Raw genomic sequence first — 20,380 nt, forward strand, 5'->3', positions numbered from 1 at the left:
GCTTCGTGATATCTGGACGATGATGAGGGATGGAGGAATTATCAGGCGAAATATGTGTTTAGAGAAGCCAACGGAGCGGCAGACCAGGCAGGCACCTACGTGGTTAACCATGCTGATAACACCGTGTGGGCAAAGGATGGGAAGCTGCCTCGAAAGCTCTATGATATTTTGTTTTTCGGCTTTATTGGGTGCATCCATACACGTATAGTATGAATCACCCATCCTAGCAATATATATATATATATATATATATATATATATATATGTAATATTATATTTTTTTAATAAAGGATAAAATCATACATATTCTATTTAAAAGCTTAAAGATAATTTTTTTAAAAAAAATCAATTTTCATTCTATGAAAACATAACTTTTTAATGTATTATATGAATTTTCTTATTTAATAAAATATAGAAATTTTATTTTCATTAAAAAACTACTTTTTTATATATATTTTTTTTGAAAATTCTATCTAAATATAAACTATTTCTTCATTTTTTCTTGTTGACCATACTTTCCTTCTTCATTCTTCTATAAACCAAATAAATCTTAAATTTACTGGGCCAGACAAAGCAGTTTAAGTTGGTTTTGCAATAATCAAAATTAGGGGTGGCACAAAGTTTCATTTTGTGCATTCAAATAGCGAATCCTAGTTCTGCTTCCTTCGAGTTCTCGTTTTGGTGGCTCTATCTCTGAAGGGTCGACCTAGACTGTCCACACCATACGTTGGGGAATATGTGGGCTTCAACACCAAGCAAGATATTCGTCTTGCAAGCATTCTCCCTATAGATTCCGATAGGGGGCAACTTGGTTCAATAACCTCTCATCGCTCATGCTAGCCTATGGGCATTTTCATGCTTATCTATGATTAAAGTAAGCAACAATAGTTACATTTTCAAATCATGTACAACATTATTTTCGTGTAACACAATCGAGCGTATTTGTCACGCAGAAACTAAATAGCAAAGTTCATCTTTGACCTACAATTGCGCAGCAAGAAAGTGGTAGAAAGGATTTAATTTTTAGGCCCTCTTTATGGAGAAGTGTGTGTGGCCAGAGTGCGAAGACAGGTCTCCTCGGCCAGGTCGCAGAAAGAGAGGTGGTTTTGCAGTATATCAAATCGAATCGATTCGTTCCCATTCAAATGTGGCAAGCCATGTTGGCCATTTGCGTAAGGGGATGGATGGATGCCACTGGTTTGATCGTTGAGAGATTTTAAGTTGGTTACTTGGTACCATTCTTGCTGTCATGTAACAGCTTCATGAGATTGACCTTAATTAATAAGTATCATGGAGCCTACATGATTTGCCAAGTGAGCAAAACAATGATGTGGCACACACGTGGATTGGAACATCTCATCCAACCAGTCTCCAATCTGATTGAAAAAAGGTGCATGATCCGTGTATCACCGTCGTACCTGCTATTTAGTTTTACCATTTTGGAAAATCCTTTATGAGGGAGGATTGTAAGTTGTAGTACAGCCAAGCATTTTTTTATTATTGCCCAAAGTGAAAAATCGTTTGTATCTAATCAATTGGCCAAGACTGTAAGTCTCAATGCTACTCCAAAGGAGATAGGCTGCTAAGGAACTTTCTAAGCAAAGTACCTAACAAATCAAATGAGGTCGAGTGCCTGTCTCTTGTCTTGACATGGATTATCTGTTATGATCATTGTATCTTAGTGTCTTGACATGTATTGTACCTTAGCAAGGTTCGTATCTTGATACCGAAATTCGTACCAGTGTCACGCTAGCACATTGTTAGTACGATACAGAATATTAGCACCGAACCGGTATGGTACGAAATATCAGTACCAAATCAGTACGGTACATTCCGTATTGTCCAGTTTGAACTGGTACAACATATCATGTATTGTAGTGTGTGTGTATATATATTATAAAACCAAAGAATGAGTCCTAAATAGAAAATGAGTGGCTCTGGGAACTTGAAGAAAACAGGTAATAGGAGAGGACTTTTTAACCTTGTTTGGATTGATTTTTTTTTAAAAAACAAAAGGTACTCATGCAACTTAAAGTACTTTCTAAATAAAATGAATATATGATGATATTATTTGATAAATACTTCTACAAAAAAAATTTTAAAAAAAAAAATAGGCAAAAAGAAAAGCAACATCAAATATGCTTGTTTATATCCTCTTAAGTACGTTTTTTAATTAATAAAAGTCATGTTTGATTAGCTGGAATTAGAAGCGAAATCGATATCAAAATAGAACAAAAAATAAAAACAAGGATTCAAGATTGGCATTCCATTCCATTGTTTGGAATGAAATATGACAAATCCAACCTCATATTTGATTTAGCCATTCTAGTTATACTTTAGAACCTCAAGTTGAAAAAATATTCTCAAAATTTAAACCTTGATCAAAATATTGATTCTTATTTTATATTATAAATGCTATTAATTAATTAACTAATACCAAAGGTATCATCCATTAACATTCTATGCTACTTATAATATGAAGATTTTTATATACGAAAACCATTTATCTCCATTTCCACATGAATGAAGATTTTTCATATTTGAGGTTGGAATCAAATTTCCTCTTTATATGGAAATAGTAATTTCAAAATAAAATCGATTGGTTATTTTTGCACAAAAAAAAATCAAAACGGTGACAAAATTGAAATTTCATCCATTCAAACCTTCATTCCACAAATTATACTTTCTATATCATTTTAATAGGTTTTATAATCTCTCTTCTTCCTTCCTTGTATAACTCTTTCTTTATTTTTTATATCATTTCTTTCCATTTTAAACAACCAGTCTTATTGATGGTCACGATGAATGGAGAGTTATAATCCCAACAAGCAAATAAAAGTTCCCTATGAAGAAGCAGAAATAGCGGTGTCGACTGTCGAACGAGGCAGCGTTAGTCGCACCTCATTGACCAAAGAATAAAAAAGAAATAGTTACATTTTACACTTTAGCAATGAGAAATCTATACGCTTCGTTCTTGTTATTCAAACATATGGATTGAGAAGTTTTTTCCTTTAACCAAATAAGAAATGAGTCTTGGTTTAAAGTAGATTAATATACAAAGGTACAAGAAAACATTTTTTTTTAATATAAAAATTCTTAATTTCTTATCTTTAATCTACAAACCGGCACCATCTAATTTCTTTTTAGGATTTTTTTCATAAATACCCTCCTAAATATCAAATTTTATATAAATACTCTTCCAAAATTGATATTTGCATGTATATCCTCATAACATACTTGCTTTACTATTCTACCTTTTATTTTTATTCTTGTTTTTACATATATACCCACGTCATTTAACGCCATTAAAAAAATTACTGGTTTCAAATTAAAATGGCTAAAATACTCTTATTAGATAGATGTGCAAAAGAAAACTTTTATAAGATAATCATGATAAAAAACAAAAAAATAATTTCAAAATTTTATTTTATTTTTATTTAAAATAAATATGGTTTTTATTAACGGTGTTTATATCAGGAGTATTTGTGCAAAAACAGTGTTTTATAAGGGTACAGAAATAAATATATATTTTAAGAAAATATTTAAGCAAATTTGAATTTTTAGAAGAATATTCATGCAAAAAATTTCTTCTTTTTAAATATACAAAGTTTTAATTTATACATGTACATCTCGGCGGCACAGCATCCACAATCTATATTTTAAATCTTACAGCTACCAAAAAAACTCTTCAGAACTACCTAATGGCCCGTCCAGACCGTTTGTTATTGCTTTGAACGGTAGAAGAGTCTCCTTTCCTCTACCTAAAAAAGAAGAGTCTCCTTCCCACGAGATGACAGCCTTCAGACCAGATTAAAGAACGGTCCGAAACCAGAACTCAACGTAAAAAAATCCAACCACCATTCCGACTGGCTATCTTGGCCTTCGCCATATATGAACAACAAAGCCGAGAAGCCCCTCGTCCTTGCACTGATCCAAAAATGCTACCCCAAAGAGCCAAAACCACCCTTCTTTCTCTTCTATGGATTTCAATGGCCTTACATGGGATCGCGGTCCCGAGTGAATTCTCCATTGCCGGGTACGAACCAGGTGCCAATGACACGGAGCACGGGCTCGAGCTCTTCGAGCAATGGAGAACGAAGCATGGCAAGGTTTACCGGCATCCAGCTGAGAAAGCTCGTAGATTTGAGAACTTCCTAAGGAACCTTGAGTACATAAGAGAGAGGAACGCGAGAAGGGGAACGGCATCACCACCAGGACATATTGTGGGACTCAATAAGTTTGCAGATTTGAGCAACGAGGAATTCAGAGCTATGTATCTAAGTAGGATGCCTTGGAGGAAAGAAATAAGGGTGGGCAGGAAGGACATGGTGGAAGGGAGGGAAGAGAGCTGTGAAGCTCCTTATTCTCTCGATTGGAGAAAGAAAGGAGTGGTTACACCAGTCAAAGATCAAGGAGATTGTGGTCAGTGTTCTTTTTTCCTTCCCTTGATGCTATTTTGTAAAATGGCATGTCTAGAATGTTTCATTGGACTAATGATTTGGTGAAATTATAACAGGATAACTGAGCAGTTCACAAATTTATAGATTCATGATGTCCATTTCTTTTTCTTTATGAACTTTGATGTAAATTTCCCTTCAGAAGTTCATGAGTATAATTAAATGCTAATGACTTTCTTTTAGAAAGATTATTACCGACATTTTATACTTAAATATCAATAATCTTGCCACTGCTTTTCTTTAATTGTTGTTCATGCAAAGCAGATAAAATATGAAAGTCACTGATTTTTTTATTTGATTTTTAAAATAATTTCTTTCAATATTTGATTAAAATTTTCAGCTTTTCTGATGTTAAAATTTGAATGTAGCCATTTATTGCTCTCACCTTAAAGAGGCTATTGGACAGCCCTACTCATTGCCATGCAGAATCATGGAATCAACTTTAATTTTTCAGTCGAAGTTAGTGTACAATCACTGTAGGTGCCAATAAAGTCCACTGTGTTCACTTGGGGCTAACTAATTTTCCCAAATTTCCAAGCTCATGATTAATATTAGCATTGAAGTTCACAAGCAGAATTTTTAGTAATTAATCTATTTCCATAACAACTAAAATTATGACTAGATAAAATTTCAGATTGAAATTTACAGATAAGTAAGCGCTTTATGTGATTTTCAAGCAAAATGCACTGCATGGAAAACAAGAAAGCAAATAATGCTTACCCAGAGAAATTTGCACTTAAATTTCCACATACATTGTTGATTGTTATACGAAAGCAACAAAACAGTGGTAGCATAGTTTTTCAATCCTAGAAATACTCAATTCAGCTACCTGCAAGGCTACGTTTTTCATGTACGATCAAAACTAATTTTTTAAACAAACAATCCTTGACAACTTTTACAAAATTATATAATTAATTTATCGAATTCATGAGAAATTAGGTATCTTAGGCCCTAAGCTGTAAGCAATGAATTTGCCTATATCAACAATCGAGATGACTTAAACATAGGTCTGCAAAAAAAAATCCAAATATTTCTTCTATAAAGTTCTTCTTTTTTTTTTTGAACTCTCAAAACAAACATAATTGACCCTAAAATTTCAGCCTGAAACCAAATGGCTGGTGTGTGCTGTATGATGATCTTTTTTTTTTTTGATGGAAAGTACGATGAAGATCTAATCCATATATGTCCTGGTTAAAAGTTGTTTATTGTGGCTTTAGAATTTGCAGATGTTATTGATAGCAAACTACTACATGAAAGCAAACCTTGAGCATAGAACCCTCCACTTGAGTGGCACTCAAGGCTCCCTAGGATTATTCAGTTAAGCACATAATCCTAGATGGCAGCTGCATTGAGATATGCAGGGATATCAACACTTTATGATATCCAAATGAATTTATGAAGTTTGGTAGCTTAAGATATACTAAACAATGACTAGAACCCTAGACAAGAATGTCCGAGATAAAATCAATGCAAGACAAGATTTATAATCAACTAAACAAGAAAAAATGTTCAACTACAAAAATGAACTCAATGCAGTTTCACATCAGTAGCAAATGACTAAATGAGCATGCCTGCAGAGAAGAAAAAAATTAACATGTTCCTGATTCACTCATAGACCTGATCGAACATCTTGGAAAAAACTTACTAGCATAAAAGATGAAAAACAAATGAGATTTTGGGAAGACTGAATGAACTACTCTGATTATTAGATTGTAATCCATAACTCCTAGGAGAAATATGCTTTGCTAAGAACTTGTTGAGAAACTGCCATCTTACAAACTTTGTTTTCAGAACATATTTTTACTTCATACACGCACAAACATCAAAATGATGTTTCCACTCAATACATCTTACCAAAACAAGGCTTTTTCCCCTTCCATGCATCCGAGGATAGCCCACAAACAACAAATAGATTATGATCCTTCATCAACTATCGCTGATAAATTGCTGCCACAGGAAGCTGCTGGGCATTCTCTTCAACAGGAGCTATGGAAGGAATAAATGCCATGACCACAGGGAACCTTATCAGCCTCTCTGAACAAGAACTTGTGGACTGTGACAAAACCAACGAAGGGTGTGATGGAGGTTACATGGATTACGCATTTGAATGGGTCATAAACAATGGGGGAATTGATACAGAATCAAATTATCCTTACACGGGGCAGGATGGTACTTGTAATGTTGAGAAGGTAATGAAAATCATCACAAATTTCTATGTTAGCTTGTCATAAATTACTGAGAGCACCATAAAATATGGGCTAAGCATCCAAAGTTTGCAAAGAGCATTTTTCTTATTCTTGAATGAACTATGCGAACTTTATGATCAGGAGAAAATCCGCGTAGTGACAATCGATGGATATCAAGATGTAGCTCCAAAAGAAAGTGCACTTCTCTGTGCTGTCGTCAAACAGCCAGTAAGTGTGGGTATTGATGGATCTTCATGGGATTTTCAACTCTATACAGGGGTAAGCAAACTATAGTATCTCTCTTATGTCTAATAGCAAACCCTGTTTCAAGAAAATTGATATTTGAAGAACTTGTATTCAGGAAATCAAGAACTTCTAAGCAAACCAAGTGTTGAAACAGCAACTATAAAATGTGATGGTCATCCATCTTACAGCTAACTAAGCCTGATGACGAACTGAAGCTTCACATAGATTTAAGACAGACATTCATGCTATCTAGCTTGTTTATGATTAAGATAACAGAGAATCATACTAATAAATTTATATCATGTGATTTACAGGGAATCTATGAAGGAGATTGCTCAAGCAATCCAGATGACATAGATCATGCAGTGCTGATTGTGGGGTATGGATCCCAAGGCAATGCCGACTACTGGATTGTGAAGAACTCATGGGGTACTAGCTGGGGAATGCAAGGGTACATATACATAAGGAGGAACGCTGGATTACCATATGGTGTCTGTGCTATAAATGCCATGGCTTCTTACCCCACCAAAGAATCCAATTCTCCATCTCCTTTTCCATCACCTGTCATGCCGCCGCCGCCGCCGCTGCTGCCGCCTCCACCACCTCCTCCTAGCCCGTTGCCAACTACATGTGGAGATATGTCATACTGCCCGTCTGGAGAGACTTGCTGTTGCCTATTTGAGTTTGCAGACATCTGCCTACTCTATGGTTGCTGCGCTTATGAGAATGCAGTGTGCTGCAGGGGGACTATCTACTGCTGTCCTCATGACTATCCCATATGTGACATACCAGATGGGCTCTGTCTTCAGGTTTGGCTATCCTTAGCTTCACCATTCAGTAATCAAGCCAGATATTGCACAAGCAGTAATTGGCTACTGGCAAAAGTAAAATAAGATTCAGATTAACAGGATAGTGTTGCACTATTTACATAGACTACCAATAGCTTACTCAGCTTCATATAGGCAGTGATCATTATTTGGAAGGAAAAGAAACAATTAATTGCTCAAAGTGTTACAAGGCCAATTCTACTTTTAAGGCACAGCTGATAGTTTGAAAGAACAAATCAATTTTTGCAATTTGAACTTCTTGAAAAAAATTGCAACTTCTAGAGTTAATTAAATGAGGTAAGAAGGTCTTTTATTTATTGTAATTTTTCTTCTAACATCTCCCATTTCAGCAGAATCCTTTTATTGCTTCTCCATGGAAAAATATCTATCTTACAACAAAGAAAAAAACAATAAAATTCTCTCTTAACATATCACCTCGTGAGACAATTTAAAATTGACTAGATTATGCTTTAGCATACCACTTTATAAATATCACTATAAGCAGCCCTCTTAACATGAGCAAATCAATCCATTACCCAACAAGTTATGCCTCACAGAAGAACTGATTAGAGAAGATTGCACAGTACAAGTAGTATCCCATATAAAATTAATCAACAATATACATTTTAGGCATACACTTCATAGAATCCCATATAGAATTTTCTACCTGTTCTTGTGTCCATAGTAGCATAAGTTTTATTTTCCCTTTCTTGTAGAACAAAAGGGACTCAATGGGTATAGCAGCAAAGAAACTAAAGCTTGCCAGGCACAAGTTACCATGGACGAAGTTTGAAGGAGCAACCAACAATTATCAGCCTCTAGTGTGGAAGAGAGATGGAGTTGAAGCCTTGCGTTAAAGACAGCGGATGGATTTTTCATACGCATTGAAGACAGCAGATGGCCTTCCATTATAAATTATTATATCCAATTTCCATGACAATTTGAAACTCTTTAGATCAATATGTCATGTTAAAGTCACGAGTAAGCCTGAAATCAATAAATCCAAGGAAACATCATGGAGGCCATATATTTAATGCTGTATTGCAAGTTGTTAAATTGTTTTAGTTTGTGAACTACAGGATTGTATTATGATAGAGAGATTCCATTACTGCTTTGGACACTCCATACAGAGGAAGCATCACTAGTTCATATAGGTCTGGTCACAAACTGTAGCTTGCCAATTGTTAGACCTTATCTGGATAAACCCATCATAATCATAATCATCAAGCCTTTTTCCAACTTTTTGGTGTCGGCTTTATAGGTCCTCATTCACCATGTATTGCTATTTAGGGCCACTACCTTTTCTGGCTAAACCCATGGAACTCAGTTTATATTAGTTGATTAGTCTAGGCAATTATCAGAATATCAAAGACTTTGGATAAGTTGTATCTATGCTAGTGTTTCTAGCCTTTACATGCAAGCTATATACTTCAAGAGAAATGTTCCAATTGTACTAAAAGATGTGAAAGGATCAGAAATATTTGGTTAGCAAAAATCATTTAAGTTTATATGATGTCTGTAGTGGCACATGGTACAAATAGCTTGTTCATAGATCATCTCTTTTAAAAAACACCATTCACGTTGTTCGAATTAGACCCAACTTTGGTGGCATCCAGAGCATGTAGACAATTGACATGACCCAAATCTGATAGTACAGTTACCAGATCTAATCTTTTGTATCTTCCTACTAGGATTTTAGGAACATGATCATGCCCATATTGCTAGGTAGTACTACAACAGGGTCTCACACCAAGAAGCACGAAGTATTATATAGATCAGCATTGTAATGCACTAAGAGCACATTATCAAGCTGCGTTTGTTTGCTATGGTGCTCTAGCTGCATAATATCCTGCAGCGATACTAGTAATGCGGAAGGAGCATATCCAAGTAATGAGAAAATATTAGATATCAAAAGATCTATGTGGCAGGAATGAGAACTAAATAGTCATAGCTTAGCAGCAGCAAGAAGCACTTTCTGCTAATCACTAAACTCTCCAAAGAAAGCAGTGGTATCTATATAAAACCCATCATGGCAATCCCTAAATTTCAGCTTAGAACTTCCCAGAACCAATTAGATATCACATCTCTCAAATTCATTTAAGCAACTCACAGGAAAAAACATCAGGCTAAAAACTATCTAACAAGAATGCCTTAATGAAAGCAAGGTTTTAAACACCAATCCATATCTGTTGTATGGGCATGCCATTCCCATGACGTTCCATGTGCTGGTATGGAGGGTGTACCTTACCAACAGAACCCAAACCAGTAAGATACCAGTATGAGGTCGAATCTGAAAACATCAAACGGAAGCAAGGTGGATGGCATCCATGCATCATATGAATATCATCGCTTCATATTTTCCTGAAGATATTTTTGGGCAGGATCTCACAAAATATACTAGCTGGTAATTCTTATCATATTTGGGCCTTTGAAGACCACAAAAAACTGAAGAGGCAATCTTCCTGCAGCAACTGAACATTGTTCCATCTATTGGTAGTTGCACAGTTTCTCACAGCCAGTATGGCTCTCCTACAGACTAAACCAAACAAAACTAAAGCGAACTGTAAGACCAAAATAGAACTTCTAGCAGACCTGCAACTTCACAAAAGCAAAACTTGAGTTGTAAAAGTTAGATATGAACAAGGACCAAACTCTTATTTTTTAGTAGGCCTGCAGTGACAGAATATAATGAACCTGGATAGTCTGTGAGTTTTTTATTTAAATATTTTGACCCAGAACACACTGAGAGCTAAAGTAATTGATCAGAGTTTTGAAGCACAATTAGAATATGTTCTGTAATCTACGAAGTTTGATCACAGTAAGACTGCGATCAAATGATAAACATTCAAAGCAGAAATCAACGGAGGAAAAATCAAATCGCATAATGAAATCGTGTTTCCATCTTACACACATGCTTGATACCAGAAGCCATTAGGAACTCCAAAGCCTTCTGTCACACGAACCTCAGGGAGAACTCCTTCCATTGAACATTGGAAGAACCAGCAAAATGAAACAATTTAATCTCCACTCTTCAGTTTATGCACTTCTGCCAGAGAATTTCTCCTGGCTGGAAAAGGTGGCCACCTTGTGGCAAAAAGCCCGCCACCAAATGGGGAGTCCTTGGCACAGGATTTCTCTGTTTCATCATACAGAATAGTGTAGTTACTGCTGCTCACATTCCTAAAGTAGCATTCACCAGTGCTCTCATATCTGTACACCTGCTGAGTACTCCCTAAGCCACTAGTCACTAGATTCCCCTTCACCCGCATATTTCCCTGACCATTCTGTAAGTTCCTTAGAGAGCTTAAGGAGAAACCAAACCGCTCTCCTGAGAACCTTTTCTCATTGAATCCTAAAGCAACGTTGCAAACAAAAGAATAGGTGTCATCAACTTGGTCGGTAGTCCCCGTGTACATATAAAGAGGAAAGTTCTGATGCACTTGCTCTGAGTACAACATCATAGATGGGTGCTTGGTGTAAGTACCATAATTGAAATCTATGGTCTGGTTCACCACCTGAATACTTCCATTCCCTGCAAACTGCATCTGATTCTCATAATCAAACCTCTGAAAGAAATGGGTGGTGATCTTCCCATAGGAGGACTCCACCCACCCAGTTGAAGATATATGCCGACTTGCGGTGGTCTTGAATTGCCCATCGAGCCCCTTAAATTTTGAAATCAGAGATGGCATGAACTCCGGCGCTTCATATTTGATCAGATCCCCAACAGTATGTGAGCTCTTGCTATCCAACCAAAGATGCAAATTTGCATCAATGTACCAAATATCCAAAGCATCGGTTACTCCAAACCCGAATTCATGGGGCTTCCCGTCCAAAATCTTCCCCAAAAATGGCGTAATCTCTATATCATAGGACGGGAGATCAAAGGAGCCAATGCCCGTAATGGGTCTCCATAGCAGGGGATTGATACCCCCTGTGTAGATAACAGTAAAGGGCCAAACAGCACCAACGACCTTGCCGTCTAGTCTCGCAGTCACCTCTCTAAAGGGCCCATTTCCGGGAGAATCGGTGAGATTGTTCGCTAATATATAGTCATTGGGAGGATTGCTATACCAGAACTCATCATCCTGGTGGAAGGAGACGTACACTTCAAGAACGGCGCGGTATGAGTTGCTCGGGACGGCGAGCTCTTTCGACTGAATGTCGGTGGAATTCTGGACAGGAAACCACAAGCCGTCGTTCAACGGGAGGCTTCGGGAGACCGGCAAGATCAGATCAGCAGGAGAGGCGAAGCCGGGGACTGGACCCGCGGCCGCGGAGTGGGGGCGGTGGGCGGAGGAGTCGAAGAAGAAGTGGAAGGAGACGTTGACGTGGTATACGCCGGTGTAGGTCCGGTCGACGAGGTTGCCGAGGTAGACGGCAAGAGTGCGTGGCTGGGCGAAGAGGGAGGAGTAGCGGGTAACGTCCTTGTTGACGGTCCAGAGGATGCCGGCGGCGCGGGGCTCGGCGGTGCAGCTGCGGAGGATCTCGACGCCGTCGAGCCAGACGCCGAAGATGCGGTCGAACTGGCGGCCGCGGCAGGCGGCCGACCACTCCAGTACGACGGCGGAGGGAGGCCGGTGGAAGGGGCAGTGGGAGGGGGGCTCGTAGAGGGCGGTCACAGGGGGCTTGGTGTAGGTATAGGCGAAGTCGTGCTGAAGGACGAGGGTGGAGCAGGGCTTGGTCTTGGGGAGAGGGATGGGTCGGGTGACCTCGAAGTAGGTGGTAGGGGAGGAGGGTTGGGCTTCTGCAGATAACTCTGAGGTCAGGAGTTTGGCTCTGTGGAGCGCGGCATTGGATGGAGGGAGGGTTAGCAGGAGGAAGAGGAGAGGAAGAAGAGAGGAACCCATTGACGATGTGAGAGGGTAAAGGAGACGGCGAGCTCTTTCTTGGTTTTAATTTACTGATCTTCTTCCAGCCTTGTTTTCTCAGCTAGTGGTTGAGAAAGGGGCTTTTTGTTATTGATACGTTTGAGAGAGGCATTGCCGCAGGCAGAATGATTCTGATTGGGCGTCGAAAAGAAAGCAAAGTCACCAAGAATCCGTTTGCTCCGAGTGGTACCACGAGGCATCCAAAGTCTAATTTTTTTTTCTTTTTTTATAAGTCTAAAGTCTAGATTTGAGATGAAAAGCCGCTCCCATTGGGGGAAAATGGTTATCTATTGAGCAAAGAAAATAATATTATAAGAAGCAAAAAGAAAAGCATTTCACAACCAGGTCGTAGATGTGAAAGGTGATTTAATTCACGAAAATAGTGCAACATACGGTTGGCTTCTTGAAACGTGGCAGCTATTGGAGCCGTAGATTGCTTGAACATTGATGGAATTCTGCCATGGTTGCTTTACGGAATGAATGGTAGCGGAAGCTCAAACTTCCAAATAAAAATAGGGAGGCAAAATCTATCCTAACCTATTTTCATATCCAGATTTATCTATATAATATCTATATTTATATTTATATTTTAAAAAATAAATATGGATACGAATAAATAACTATTCAATTCGTATTTAAATATTTAATTTTATTTATAATTTTATCTAAGCTTATATAATGCTCATAATTTTTTAAAAAAATAATTATATTAATATATAATTAATTTAATTTATCATCTATTTAGTAATATTTTTGATTATATGTTAATAAAATTTAATTATTCGATTTATATCCATATTCGTTTACAATAATTATAAATATAAATTTATATATTTAACTAATATTTAAATAAAATAAATATAAATTTGACTATATCAATATTTAATCCGTATTCTATTTTATTTTTGTATTGCTTAAATAGGACGTTGCTGAAAATATGAACCAATCAAACTGGTTGTTGCTGCTAAACTCGGACCGGAACAGAGGCTTCGAGATGCCAACAAATGCTCGACAGAATGACACCCAAGGTAAAGGTGCTCTACGGTTTCTGGCAGCCATACAGTACCGGTCCAGCCATGAGCTCTCGGGGACCCTTTTAGCTCGCCGCTCCGATCACCACGCCTTCACCGTCCCTGGCATATCTCGGATCCGGAACGGAGGCTTCAACGTGCCCCACAAGTGCTCGATAAAAGGACACTCTAGGTAAAGGGGCTCCACGGTCTCCGGTAGCCATAGTCCAATCACCGTCCTGGGCATGCCTCGGACCCGGAACAAATGCTTCAACGTGCCCACAAATCTGCACTTCTTTTGGCTTTGCAAGCCCTAAATCAGTTTATTGCTTTTGTCTAAATTCATCAGCATAATGCATGATATCTTCAATTTTTATCGTATGCTCTTTTTTTTTAAAATGTGGCATTAATGCTAGTGAATTGTACATATTTTTTCTCCCTTTTAAATGATGGATGGCTATTTACTTCTGCGCTTTAAAAGCATGTTTAGCTTAGCTTTTTGGAATATCAGCTTTAGAATTGTGCAACATTTCAGTGATGGGACACGTCTTTCATATATATATATATATATATATGTATGTATGTATGTATGTATGTAATTCAACAAATTATTTGGTGAGGTCATTCTACGAATGGAGTTTCATGATGTTTTTAGCGTCATCAATCTTTAGATTGACCTTTGAAACTAGTCAATGTCCTTTGAAGCTGCTGAGGAATTATGCTTATTTCCCCACAGCATACCAACTAAATACATACAAGCTTCACTCGCCTAGTTGAGCCGCATGAATTTGAGGCCTGCAGAAATCATGTGATACTGTGATAGCGATGCACAAACTTGATACCCCGTCCTTTAGTTGGCCACTATTTTATATTCAATTCTTATATACTTAGTATTTATAACTAGTTTAAAGTCTAAAAATTAGGATTGGATGGTTCTTACGATGGCAGTCTCCATATCTCGATAGTTGATTTAAACATGAAGGTGCTAACTTATCAAGCTGGTAAAGTCCTTGGCAGTTGGACCAAGTGACTTGGAATCGATTTCTGCTTTCAGTAGAGTTAGGGAGATTAAGGGTATTTGGTGGAGGGCTACCCATGTTGTGTAGCTAATTGCCTGCAACTGCTTCTATTGGAAAGAAAGAAAAAAAAAGAAGAAAAAGTTGATTTGAATATTCCTTTTTAAGAGAGATTAAGAGAGGGTTGTTTGTTGGAACATACTATAGTTATAGATGTCATAATATAGTTTTAGATGTACAAACAAATTAGTTTCTTCTTTGCTTTAAAGAACTTCTTAGAAGGTATGCAATCTCAAACATTAAGATGAGAAAAAGTATGGCAGCTTTCGGAATGATGGCCTAGAAAAGAAAGAACATAACTTATCAGGGCCAATGCATCATCTCTATTGGACACTTGTAAAATGGTTTAAAGATCAGTGAGAGGAAAAAGTGGTATGAAAAGGTGGGCTGACAAGTAAACATCATTCGAAAAACAAGCTGGGCTTGTTTAAAAGACATTGCTAGAAATTTATAGATGAAAGGAGCTGTAGATTGGTATTAGATTTTTACTGTTTTCAAGGGTTCTTGATAGGTGAGGTTGAGTTTTATACATGTTTGTAACATTGGATTTTTCCGATGGAACATGACTACTATGGACCATTAAAGATCCAGGTCCCTGGATATCGGATTTTGATGGCGGTAAAGTTGGAAACAGAGTAGGATTTTAGGTGATGTAAGGCTAGAAGGTCTTCCAGTAATCCTTTGTCAGGTCTTTTGTGGGTCGAACAATGGTGGTGAAACATAGTGTCTGGCACAAGAAGGCATGAATTTGTTAAACTCCATAATTGATTTAATCTTTCGTACAGACAGATATTTTTTATTTTGTTCTTAATTGTGATGATGTCCGTTACAATTTTGTGAACAAAATGATGACTCGCTCCTACACCTTCATTTGATGTTTTGTTGGAGAGAATTGATCTCTTGTTTGTTACTTTTTCATCGTCGTCGTCATCATCATCACCGTCATCTTCTTCGTGTGGAATCGCCAATTAAATGATTGGTTGGATGGTCAGAAAAAATTAAGAGTTATAATTTTTTTTGTGTTCCTAGGTTTAAAAAGAAAGAGCCTCAGAGTCTTTAATAACTTATCATCTCTTTCCACAACAGGGCTTGTTTTAATTTGACCATCTGATCTTGTAAAACTCCCTGTTTCCTGCAACTTCCTGTTACAACCTCCAGACCAGTTCGTTCTTCATAATGCTGTTTATGAACTAGCTTTTTTCCCAAGCACAATGAGCAGCAAATTTCACAATCTCTTTAGCTAGAAGCTTGCATAAGGCTTCTGATATCTCCTTGCTCAAAAATCTCCTTGTTGCTTCCATCCAACCTGTGGTGACTTTTGATATGCATTGCTTCTTGGTTGCTGGGCTTGGAACTAGCTTATCATTATTATTATGTGGTGACAAATCTGTGGCCAAAATCATCCTAATCCTATTCCTGGATGCCTTCTGTCTATTGTACTTATGTTAGCTTTGATATCAAATGTGGGATTGCAAAGGAGACTTGGGCCTGATGGATGGTTCTCTCCTCAGTGCAGGTGCTGGAGAGTGGTTCTGGATTTGATCATGAAAGGTGACTCTCCTGCAATATTTTCTTGATGGAAAAGGTAAGGAAGTAGTAGTATTAGTAGTACAATATTGTAGGCATGGCCTTGTTCTCAGAGTCTAAGTCTTTTTCTGACAACATGGTTTTCTGTGCATCGATTGTTCAAGATTTTTCTTTTGAGAGAGTATTTGAAGGATGCTTAAGTTATCTATGGTCACTTGGTTTTCCTAGTCAGAAGAACATTTATCTTCCAATTTGTTAATTGCTGTTTTTGTTGTTAAGCTGAGTCAATTCAATCAGCTCAAAGTAGCACATTGCTTCGAGTAATCGAACCATCCAGAAGATACTTTTGAAATAGTTCTAGAAGGGAACTCTTTTTCAAAGGCATGACTTTAGGCAATGCATCTCTTTTTACCATGAAAGTGATCCAAGGACACTTTGAATTTAAGAAACACAAATTTTCAGTCTTGAAGAGGGGAGCAGTCTTCTTCTTCTTTTTTTTGTTTTTTTGCCTAGTCGATCTAAAATCATGGTTTGCATCAATCTCAAAAGACAAAATTGATGGTGGCTTCACTAGAAGGGCGTGGGCTTGTGAGAAGTAAAATATGTCATTCATCTTCCATGCATTGGGAGATAATTTTAACATGCGAAAGAATGGAGATATCAAAGAGACGGATGAAAATAGGTCAACATGCCCCTCTTATGGCCATGGGCATTGGATGAACTCTCGTGTTCATAAACCCTCTATCACAATGAGGACCTTATTGAAAAAGACTATCTAAAACGTATTATTTAGATTCTTTGATCCTGGATAAGTATTTAAGATCTACCCAATAAATAATCAACATGTGACTAAACACGCGCCCCCACGGGTCCTCACATATTCTCCTTGTTTAAGCTCCAACATACTCATTAAGCTACAGGTCTACATCCATTTAAATCTAATCACAAACACTACAATCGATCCGTGGTCGGCCTCAATGAGACCATACTATATTGTCCTCTAGTCCATATAGGCCATGGGTCAGATTGCTCTGATACAATTTGTCGCAACCCAAAACGTTATCGAAAAGACTAGCCGAAAGGTATTATTTGAATTTCTTGATCCTATAAAAGCACCTAAAATCTATTTAATAAATAATTAATGTGAAACTATATATATATATATATATATATATATATATATATATAATATATATATATATATATATATATATATATATATATGTAGGTCCAGCCTCCGTCAAGCCGGCATAAATTGCAATGCTTCTCAAAAAACCACCACATTCTTCACAAAAAATTTTACAATTCTGACTGTAATTATTGGGGTCTATCGTAAGGCGATAGTCACAGACTTCGGCCAACTTTGTCCGTGTGGACTTCCAGAAGCAGAATCTTTCATTCGTGGAGCTGCAAGATTTCCCAAACGTAGAGAGGACGTTGGAAATTTAGGTGGGATTTCCACCTGCATCTCACGTGCAGCCCGGTTTGTGGCGACGAATAAGTGAATAACTTCGTTTGGTTGGAGGCGGATGACGCTGATGCTGCCAGCAACCAAACACGTGACATTGCTGCAAAAGGCATTCTCTTTATCCCTTTGTCTTCATGTCCCAATTGTTTACTTCTAAAGCAACATTAAAAGGACGAGAGTTGGATGAGAAGATCGTCGGCGTGAGCTTTCTCTTATAGGTGGTTGATGCAAGGGAGGAGGAGCTGAAAAAAGTGGACTTCTTCTGGATGTCGATGGTGAAGGGCTGGACTCTCCCCTTAATCTCGACCCTCATCAAGGAGTCGGAACAGGGGCGGCCCAATACATTTGGGGGCCTTAGGCGAACTCATTAGAAGAAGCTTTTTTTATTATTATTATTTAAATAATAAATTTTTTTAATAAGTATAAAAATATTTTAAAAATAATCAATTCTAAATTAATTACTTGGCTAAATAAAAATTAATTGGACCAAAAATTAATTAATAAACTAAGTAACTAACTCACCTGCCGGTCCTGCCTGTGCCTGGGAATGGGATCAGTGGGAACTGGGAAGCCGACCCGTAAAGTGGGAGTGTGGGACTGTGGTCTATGGCTGTGGGAACCGAGTCAACCGACCCGTGAGGCCGGGACCGTGGGTGGGGGCGACTCGGAGTCGGACTGTCGGAGGAGCCGACTGCCGACGACGGCAAGGAGAGCCGGGAGGCCTCGGTCGCCGCGGAGCCTGGAGCCTGGAGGTTGGAGGTCAGAAGTCGGGAGTCGGGAGCCGGGAGGCCTCGGTCGCTGCGGAGCCCGGAGGCCGAAGGTCGGAGAAGCCGAGGACGGCGACTCGGCGAGGAGAGCTAGAGAGGAGAGGACGGGAGGCCGGAGGCCGGAGCTCGGACCTCGGAGTCGAGGAGGACGCAAGCAAGCAGCACGGACAAAAGCGGAGGAGGAGGTCCGGAGGAGGACCAGGAGGTGGACCGTCCGAGCGGTCGAGCAGAGCCAAGGCCCGAGGAGGCCGGAGGATGGGAGGAGGCCGAGGAGCCGAGGACGGCGACGTCGGCGAGCCGGCGAGGAGAGTTGGAGAGGACTGAGAGCGGAGCTTAAAATCGTTTCTTTTGCGGTCTGCAAGCCGAGCTGCCAAATGCCGATTCTGTCGAGTGCCGAGAACCAGAGAAGGTTCAGGCATTAAAAAGGCAGGCCGCAGCAGCAGGCGGCAGAGAAGGGGGAAGACGGGGAGGAAATGCCCGTTGGCTCGTTGCCTGTTGCTTGTCAACGTTATCGTAGCCGGTAGCCGTTGCCCAGGGCCTACCGTAGCTACGTTCCTAGCTTGTGACGCCGGAGAGACGCCGAAGGGACGCACTGTAGCGGCGTACGGGTGGAGCTCGTAGCTGTCGCCCAGTCCCCTCCCCGTCTCAGCCGTCTGCCAGACGCCACCGCCACTGCCCAGCCCCAGCCCCCAGTGCCTTTCACATCCGTCGTCACCCACTCTCTAATTAAACAATAATAATAAAAAAACGTGGCTGTCGTGCCTTGGTGGGGGCCTTCCCTGGGCCGGGGGCCTTAGGCGACCGCCTCGGTCGCCTAAGGCTCAAGCCGGCAGTGAGTCCGAGTTATAATATACGAGGCCGGCTTCGGCAAAATTTTTGGTAGGCTAAAAAACACTTTCTGATCCTCTAAAAGTATTTTTGGATGATATAGAGGGGTTTAGTAAAAAATCGAAAAGTTGTTTTGGCTTTGTTAGAAAACTTAAAATATCTATTTGGAAAAATCTCTATTTTGAAGCTTCTCCCTAAAAGAACTTTCTTGCTAATGGCAAAAAGTCGTTTTAATTTTAATAAATTTTTTCTAACAACCAAAATGCCCACCAACAAATCTCATGATTACATCTTTATCATAATATATTATTACGCTATAAATATAATATAATATAATATAATACTATTGTAATAATATTATAATATAATATTAATAATATAATATGATAATATATTAGATTATATTTCATTATATTATATTATCATATGATTATATTATAATAATATTATATTATTATAATTTAAATATATAATATAATATAATTTTATTACAATGATACAATCTAATATAATAATATTTAGTAATAATATAATATTATTATACTAGAATATAATATATCATATCATATTATATTATATTATTAGATTAGATTCTAATCGGTTATATAATATTATATGTTATGGTAAGTCATAATTATAAGAATATTATATTACATTATATCACCTTGTGGTAATATTATACTATTAATAATACATTATCATATCGAATCAAATCATATCATATTATATTATGTTATATTATTATGCTATAGCATTCAATATTATATTATACTATATTATAATAATATTATATAAAATATTAATACTTTATTATATAATAATACATAATATTATATTGTATTATAGTTCACTATGCAATATCGTTTATTTTTATTTTATCATACCAAAAATACTTTCTTATTTTGTTTACCAAACATATGTTAAAGCTTCACAGCACTTTAAAATTATAGTTACCAAACAACAATTAGCTTTTATAAAAACTCTACTTACAAAAGCTCTATTTTTCGATAGCTCTACTTCTAAAAGTTCTAAAAGCTCTACTGCCAATAATAATCTCAAACAAAGCCTAAGAGTGGAGTCCAATTATTTCCACCGTGAGTGTGCTAGGATCATAAGC

General features: G+C 38.0%; 2 protein-coding genes and 1 long non-coding RNA gene across 3 annotated transcripts; 2 read left to right on the top strand and 1 right to left on the bottom strand.

Annotated features, from left to right (window-relative positions):
• Positions 1 to 3,821: 3,821 nt before the first annotated feature.
• Positions 3,822 to 8,824, top strand: LOC103707326 (low-temperature-induced cysteine proteinase-like). The gene is made up of 5 exons (XM_008791764.4): positions 3,822 to 4,422; positions 6,414 to 6,646; positions 6,785 to 6,922; positions 7,204 to 7,698; positions 8,433 to 8,824. The coding sequence occupies exons 1-5, from the start codon at positions 3,939 to 3,941 to the stop codon at positions 8,571 to 8,573; spliced, it is 1,491 nt and encodes a 496-aa protein (XP_008789986.2). The 5' UTR covers positions 3,822 to 3,938; the 3' UTR covers positions 8,574 to 8,824.
• A 1,568-nt stretch (positions 8,825 to 10,392) lies between these two features.
• On the bottom strand, positions 10,393 to 12,820 carry LOC103707325 (peptide-N4-(N-acetyl-beta-glucosaminyl)asparagine amidase A-like). Its single transcript, XM_008791763.4, has one exon. It carries the CDS (start codon positions 12,564 to 12,566, stop codon positions 10,734 to 10,736), a length of 1,833 nt encoding a protein of 610 aa, XP_008789985.1. The 5' UTR covers positions 12,567 to 12,820; the 3' UTR covers positions 10,393 to 10,733.
• Positions 12,821 to 13,502: 682 nt separating this feature from the next.
• On the top strand, positions 13,503 to 16,496 carry LOC113462739. The gene is made up of 2 exons (XR_003385780.2): positions 13,503 to 13,790; positions 16,185 to 16,496. It is a non-coding gene; the product is annotated as an uncharacterized LOC113462739 (long non-coding RNA).
• The last annotated feature ends 3,884 nt before the right edge of the window (positions 16,497 to 20,380 follow it).

This window comes from Phoenix dactylifera, chromosome 8 (assembly GCF_009389715.1).
Source record: "Phoenix dactylifera cultivar Barhee BC4 chromosome 8, palm_55x_up_171113_PBpolish2nd_filt_p, whole genome shotgun sequence".
NCBI lineage: Eukaryota > Viridiplantae > Streptophyta > Magnoliopsida > Arecales > Arecaceae > Phoenix > Phoenix dactylifera.

Bases quoted from the DNA above. Each gene is read 5' to 3' on its own strand.
- LOC103707326 (XM_008791764.4), top strand. From the start codon at position 3,939: ATGCTACCCCAAAGAGCCAAAACCACCCTTCTTTCTCTTCTATGGATT. The intron at 4,423-6,413 runs GTCAGTGTTCTT...TTGCTGCCACAG, and splicing joins CAAAGATCAAGGAGATTGTG to GAAGCTGCTGGGCATTCTCT. The intron at 7,699-8,432 runs GTTTGGCTATCC...CCTTTCTTGTAG, and splicing joins CAGATGGGCTCTGTCTTCAG to AACAAAAGGGACTCAATGGG.
- LOC103707325 (XM_008791763.4), bottom strand. From the start codon at position 12,566: ATGGGTTCCTCTCTTCTTCCTCTCCTCTTCCTCCTGCTAACCCTCCCT.